Source organism: Podarcis tiliguerta (assembly GCF_965153285.1).
Source record: "Podarcis tiliguerta genome assembly, chromosome: 2".
Classification (NCBI taxonomy): Eukaryota; Metazoa; Chordata; class Lepidosauria; order Squamata; family Lacertidae; genus Podarcis; species Podarcis tiliguerta.
Window position 1 is genome coordinate 21,075,251 of NC_139535.1, and position 7,442 is coordinate 21,082,692.

Sequence of the window (7,442 nt, forward strand, 5' to 3'; positions counted from 1 at the left end):
GACTTCATGCCCAAGTAGAGAATTTTGCAAATGGAATGATTTTTTAAAATGATGGTTTTTCCCCTCCACTCATGTAGACATGGGGAAGTAACAGACTCAGCGGGGGGGGGGGGGGACACAACAAAAGTCATTCCTGTAATTCACGGGAGGGCTCCCGAAAAATGGTGCACGCTTACCCGGGAGTAAGCCTCGCTGAGCACAATGGTGTCTGCTTGTGACTAAGAATGGCAGCAAAGCGAGGCATCCTGTGCCCATTTGCTTTGACTGTAAGCTTTCCCTGGATGAAAAGCAAAAGCGGAATGGGGGTGGGGAAAAAGGCTTCCCGACCCATTTTGCTCTCCGTCCCCACAGCAAGGCAAGCGCTGCTCGCTGCCCGTCCCCCTTCCCCAGCTCTCAGCCTCCGCGACAGCGCAGCAGCGCTCTACAAAGCAGCCCCATTCGAACGCCCTTTAACGCAGGCGCGCTAGGTCCAGCAACTTAAGGGAGAGACGCCCGCCTCCGAAGCATGGAAATTTTTGATCCTATTGGCTACCAATCGTTCCAAACCGCCCCGCCCACTCCCCGCGCCAACTCTGATTCTTCCCCCGCCCTCTCTTCTCCCGAGTGCTCCTTTACGTCTCTTCCATGACCGATCAGCCCATTGGGCCGCCGGCCTACGCGCGGGGCGGAGCTCCTGACGACTTCGCGCATCCGCCATTGGCCAGAACGGAAGATACGGGGCTCCATCATTGGCCGGCGGAAGTTCTGTCCTGTTGTCTCCCTCCCCGCCCCCCCCTGCATCGTTCTGTGTGTTGTCCCGAGAAGAAAGGCACGTGCGGGAGGCATGTGGCGCCTGGTTCGATGCAGGATAGTTGTCGGTAGGTTTCCCCGTCGCAGGGCTCCGTCGAAGAAACTCTCGTGGCAGCCTTGGCCGGCTCCTGTGCGTATACAATGCAGATTTCGTAGGTTGACTTCAATGCTGGCTCCACTTAACTTGCGGGAAAATTCATTCATTCATTCATTTTTATTGAATTTATATACCGGGCGGATTTAGGTTTGATGAGGCCCTAAGCTACTGAAGGTAATGGGGCCCGTTATATGTCCAGCTGTCCTTTGTCAACAACAAATTGCCCCTGTTTTTTGTGTTGAATATATGCTTTATGGTAATTTATGGACCTCATAGGTATCTAAAGCCATTTTATGTATTTTATCAAAGTAATTGTTGAACCGAATGAAGAAGTATATTAATAGTGATTTTTGGGGTGGGGGGCCAAGAGAGTGGGGCCCTAATTTGTGGAATTTCCAGTGTAGGACTTGATGTGCATTAAGTGTCTATTTCTTCTTTTAGACGTCAGCTTACCAAAATGACTGAATTTGGAGAGGGCAACAAGCCATCTTCCTATAAAAGAATAGTTCTCAAGAATGCTTCTGAATACCACTATCTAAAGATCCATTTGTAAGTTCATGCCTTTTTTCCCTTTTGCCCCTTCACCTTGGAAGGATTTTGTGCGGCGTATTCTTTTGTTGATCAATAGGGTTTTCTAATAAGAGTTATTGCTAACTTACATTTCAGGGAGTTTCAGGAAGATGACTTTTGCCTAAATGCTGTTGAATTCAAACAGCTTATCATCTCTGCTCTGAAACGGCTGCATGGTGAGGTATGTTTGTTGTTTATGTTGACTGTCATTATTTGGAGATGGCATTTCTCCAGTTTCCAAATTATGCATATGTAAATATCCCCTTGTTTATTTGGATCCACTGCATAGAGGAAAGATGGCTTCTGAAGGAGTACAGCTATGCACTGTTTGTCTTTATGCTTTTAAAACTAGGGGAGAACAGACAGCTGTTTCTCCCAACTTAAAAAGGTGAAACATTGCGGTCCTAACAAAAGAAGACTATGAAGAGAGGAAGTGATATAAAGTATGAGTATTCAGCAACTTCATTTTTCAAAGTCTCTTTCTGCTTCTTAGTAACAACGTAATATCTTTTCTTTTTAGGTTGGTGCCGCTTTGCTTGTCGATGTGCTGACCTATGAGGAAGAAACATTGTCTGCAGTACTCAGAGTACCTAATGCGTAAGGAACTCTGAATATACATCTTTAGCAAGCGCTATTGGGTGAAAACAAGGCTCTCTAAAATGAAGGGGATGCTCTTTGTGTTTAAAGAAGATGTCACAAGCTTGGTTGGTACTGTACTGGCAACTCCTCATTTACACAGGGTTGGGTTCTGAGGAACTGTGCAAAGCCTGTCCCCCTCACCCTCTTCTGGTGCCGAAAACGGTGCTTGCTTCCATGGTTGTGCTTGTGCCAATCATGCACAAATGGGGAGTTGCCTGTATGTAGCATTGTTGTTGCTTGGGTGTAGGAGTGTTACTTAATGGTGGTGAAGGTGTAATTTCCTCGTCTTTCCTGCAAGGTCAGGCTTGGAAAAATACTTCCAATTTCAAGATGCCAGTACAGTAGTACCTTGGTTCTCAAATGCTTTGGTACAGAAACAACTTGGAACACAAATATTTCAAACCCGGAAGTAAGTGTTCCGGTTTGCAAACCTTTTTCAGAAGCCGAACGTGCTCCGTTTTCAGTGTTACTCTTCCGATTTGAGAGCCACACCTCCATTTTGAGTGTCACGCTGAGGTCTGTCTGTTTTTGCAGCTCTTTTTGATTTCTTTTTGTGACTGTGTGGAACCCAGTTTAACAATTCATTGATTGATTGATTGATTGATTGTGTGACTGCAGTACATTGTTTATTGCTTTCATTTTATGGATCAATGGTCTTGTTAGATAGTAAAATTCATGTTAAATTGCTGTTTTAGGGGTTGTTTTTAAAAGTCTGGAACAGATTAATCCATTTTGCATTACTTTCTATGGGAAAGCTCGCCTTGGTTTTGTGGATCTTTCTTCTCAATGAATGAGACTGAAATCTTAATATTTGTCCTTAGCCTTTTCTGTCATGTTGTGTTGGCACTTGTTTTATGTGAGCAAGAATGTCTCTAATTCTGTCGTTTGAACAGTGGCCTCGCAAAGCTGTGGAGTGCTCTGACGCTGTTTGGTTCATATCAGAACAGAAAGTGTGCTTTTAGGGTGATACAGGTAAGAGTTAAGATGCAAACAATCTGATCCCAGGTTATAAAGCTGCCTAACAGAATGGTCATTTTTTTCAGGATTTACATTAACAAGCTGTACCCCAGCTTCCTCAGCCAGTAAAGTGAGATGAGCACCACAACCCCAGAGTCGGCCACGACTGGACCTAATGGTCAGGGGTCCCTTTACCTATGTCCCTTTGAGTGCAATGGTGGTTACTCCCAGATGGATAAAAAATTGTTGCCAAAAGATGTTATGTGATAACCAGTCACAGAAGTCTTATTTCAGTAATGGTTTGTAGTACACACAAAGCAAATTGTAGTAAAGTGGTCTTATTTTCTGAATTTCTCTTGAAAAACCAAAAGTAGCTTACAATAAATACCTCAAGTACGGAATTTGAAACCCATGCGGTTGCTTTTTCATAGCGAAGAGATTAAAATTCATTTTAAGTCCCGCTTTGATTTTCCTCTGCAGTTAATAGTCCCAGCTAGCTAAAACACTTTCTGGATGGATGGAGTAATCAATGAGGTATTTGGATCATTGGTTAATACTAATCGATCAGAATTCCCCATCACACTACTTGGCTAGCCAGACTTCAGTCTCCTCATTATAACTGGCTGATCAAAGTTTATTCCTTAATTCCATTGTTTATCAAATATTCTTGGTTGTTGCCCTGGAGCTTCCAGATTGTGGAAATCTATGTACCATACTGTACTGTGGTATTCATGCTGGTAAAAGACCAATTCTTTTCAATATGGGATTGTTTAGAAAAGTAAGCTATTCTGTGTGTTCTGAGGAGGTGGCTTTTCCCCATCATATATATATATATATATATATTTGTCCTTGCAGGTGCCTAGTGCTGAAAGGTGGAACAGAAATTTAAATAACAAATGCATAAAAAAGCCTTGTCAAACTTGCTTAGAAGCTGCTCACTCTGAATGTTCACTTCTGTGGCTACTGATTTGCTGATATATCATGTTATGATTTTATTCTGAATACCAAATAATTATGTAGGCTGTCATCAGCATGTAAAAGTGACTGTTGGTGGCTACAGAACTGAGTGTTCCTGCCCTCCCACTGCCATTGAAATGCCCACTTCACCCTCACCTCCTAGGCTTAGACTGTATTTTTTGCTCTATAAGGCTCACTTTTTCCCTCCTAAAAAGTAAGGGGAAATGTGTGTGCGTCTTATGGAGCGAATGCAGGCTGCGCAGCTATCCCAGAAGCCAGAACAGCAAGAGGGATTGCTGCTTTCACTGCACAGCGATCCCTCTTGCTGTTCTGGCTTCTGAGATTCAGAATATTTTTTTTATTGTTATTCTGGTTTCCAAGAAGATTAATCAACTTCCATTCTGTTGGCACAAGTTACTCACATTTTGCTTTCTGCAGGAGGAATTTTCCTGTTCTTGTTTTGAAATTCACGTTCCTGTTTGTTCCCCTTCCTAGACTTCTCCGTTTCTTCTTGCGTTAGCTGGGAACAGCAGAGAACTGGTGCTGGATTAAATAAACCGAAAAGTCAACTTGACTCGAGCTTGTGAAAAGCCAGAGCTGTCTTAAGATGCAGGTGGCATGGCTGAAATGCAGATTTCTATGTGCGAGACTCCAGCAAACTTTCCCAGCACGGCCAGATGTTGCCATTCCACTTGCTCAACCCTCTGTTCATCATTTGCACATACAAGTCGGAGACAAGGCAGAATTAACCAAGACATTTACGCAGGAGGATGTTGTTACCTTTTCGAAGTTAACGGGAGACACAAACCCATTGCATCTGGATGAAGACTATGCAGAGAGCTCAAGATTTGGCAGGAGAGTTGTCCACGGTGTTCTGATCAACGGGCTCATCTCTGCTGTTCTGGGCACTAAGATGCCTGGGCATGGCTGCGTTTTTCTTTCTCAGGAAATTCATTTCCCATCCCCGTTATATGTCGGAGAAGAGGTCTTGGCTGCAGCGGAAGTGAAGAAACTGAAGAGATGCCTCGCTTATATTTCCGTCTCCTGTACTGTTGTAGAAAGTGGCAAAACAGTGATGGAAGGCACTGTTAAAGTCATGGTGCCAGAGGATCAGAAATCTCAGATCTGACCCCAAGTTGCAGTATATTATTGTAGCTGAGGCCATGAATAGTTTGCATGGACATACATTTAAATACTTTTCAAGACAATGCCAACTGGGTACATTAATGCAACTGCTTAATGATACACAGAGTACATCTTATACTTATCTGTATCTGTAATTGTTGGTGTTTTGTTTTATCCCACCATGGCTCAGAACAGAGAGCTAAATGCAGATTTCCTGCACCAGTGCATCATTCCCACCTACATTTCCGTGGTTTGTGAACGTGGCTGGTTTGGATTCCTTTGGACCGTTTGTTGTTCAGAACGGGCTTTTCCTGGTAATGGGTTCATAAACTTTAATAAAGCACAGATCCCATTAGAAAAAAATTCATTCTCTTGTATTCCAATGCATAGTTTGGTGGGTTCCGCCCCCCCCCAATAAAAATAATGCTTATAAATGGTCTGTTGCTACCTATTCCCTTCATGCTCAAAGCAAAATGCAGGATCCCTTTACCCCATATATATTCACTCGACCACTTTGATTCACAGAACTGGTACTCCGACAGGTCCTACCTAATACTTGTTCTGCGCTTGTAAGAAATGGGTATTTTAGTGCAGGCAGCACCTACTCGTTGGAACTCCCCGCCTGTTGACATTTGACAGGTGCCTTCACTGAGCTCTTTGTGCTGCCTGTTGCTTGTTTTTAGATGAGCCTGACCACACATGCACAAGTTACATAATAATAATAATAATAATAATAATAATAATGAATTATTTTTTGTACCCCGCCCATCTGGCTGGGTTTCCCCAGCCACTCCGGGCGGCTTCCACAGAGACCAAAAATACACTAAAATGTCACAGATTAAAAACTTCCCTGAACAGGGCTGCCTTAAGATGTCTTCTGAATGTCAGGTAGTTGTTTATCTCTTTGACATCTGATGGGAGGGCGTTCCACAGGGCGGGTGCCACTACCGAGAAGGCCCTCTGCCTGGTTCCCTGTAGCTTTGCTTCTCGCAATGAGGGAACCCCCAGAAGGCCCTCAGCGCTGGACCTCAGCGTCCGGGCTGAACGATGGGGGTGGAGACGCTCCTTCAGGTATACAGGACCGAGGCCGTTTAGGGCTTTAAAGGTCAACACCAACAGTTTGAATTGTGCTCAGAAACGTACATGTGTTTGATTTCTTTTTAACTATTGCTGATTAAATGATTATTTTTTAAAGATCTGTTTTTCAGAAGTACACATGCCTTTGTGGGCAACAAGTACTGTTGGAATTGTTCTGGCCTGCAGAAAAATGGCTGCTGTTGGTTTCCCTGTGGTTCTCTCCAGGGCTTTTTCTCAGCAAGAACTTGCCAGAGCTCAGTTCCAGCACCTCTCTGGTGGGTGCCATTGCTATGATAAGAGAATGAGGGAGACGTTCATAGTAAGTGATGGGAAAGGGGCATAGCTGGGGGTGGCAAGTGGCAAGCTGCTTCCCCCAACCAAGTACATAAATAAAAAATAATTAAGTGACCAATCGTGTCGCAAATAGCTCAGTTCCTCCCCAATAAATCTCCCCCCCCCCCCACATAAATCCTGGCCATGCACAATGGGAATGCAGCAAGAACTTCACTCAAAGCTCTTGCACCAACGAATTCACAGGGGACGAAACTTATAGTTGCTTCGAGTGTGGGAAAAGCTTCAGTCAGATTGGCAAACTTGCTTCGCATCGAAGAATTCATACAGGGCACAAACCTAAGAAAGGGTTGGAGTGTTGAAATTTCTGAAATCATATCAAAGCTCCTGCAGAGAGCAAACCAAAGATTGTGCTCATCGTTCGAATCCGCTTCTTTTTCTTTTGTTTCATTTGATTTTTTGCTTCACTCCAGTTTGTCATAATAGACTTTTGCATGTTTTGAGGGCACTTGAACTTTGCCTGTTGCGTCGTCGTGCCTGGCTGGCTCGATGGACATCCAATCTCAGTATGTGATTTTTTTTGGTTTTGTTTTATGCATCATGTTGCTTTTAGTTACCCTGGTAAAAAAGCAGCTGGTAAATTTAATAAAATATGCAAATCTATTAAAAAATGCTTAAACTCCCAATTAAACAGATAAAACCAGTAAAACCTATGAAGCATTTTTTTTTCTTTTGAAAGAAATTGCCTTTTAGTAAAAACAACCACCCCTAAATCATACGACTGGGTGGACTTGCCAAAACAAGTTTCAGCTGATGTGTAAAACAATAGTGAGTGGTTTCCTTTTTTTAGGGTTTGGCTAGCAATGCAGAGCAGGCTCAGTGCCTACATTTTTTTATTTTTTAAGAATCGCATGTTTCAAGCCACTTTGCTAAGTTCAAG

At 43.4% G+C, this 7,442-nt stretch overlaps 1 protein-coding gene across 6 annotated transcripts; it reads left to right on the forward strand.

The window, feature by feature from the left end:
• The first annotated feature begins 661 nt into the window (after window positions 1-661).
• LOC310670938 (ribonuclease P protein subunit p14-like) lies at window positions 662-6,328 on the forward strand. 6 transcript variants are annotated; one of them, XM_083426822.1, is made up of 6 exons: window positions 662-945; window positions 1,335-1,435; window positions 1,553-1,637; window positions 1,977-2,053; window positions 2,989-3,067; window positions 4,505-6,328. In XM_083426822.1, exons 2-6 carry the CDS (start codon window positions 1,344-1,346, stop codon window positions 4,559-4,561), a joined length of 390 nt encoding a protein of 129 aa, XP_083282948.1. In that variant the 5' UTR covers window positions 662-945; window positions 1,335-1,343; the 3' UTR covers window positions 4,562-6,328. The 6 variants fall into 6 exon arrangements, with proteins under 6 accessions (XP_083282948.1, XP_083282946.1, XP_083282949.1 ...); XM_083426820.1 differs by having other exon boundaries at window positions 662-941; window positions 1,328-1,435; XM_083426823.1 differs by having other exon boundaries at window positions 662-861.
• The last annotated feature ends 1,114 nt before the right edge of the window (window positions 6,329-7,442 follow it).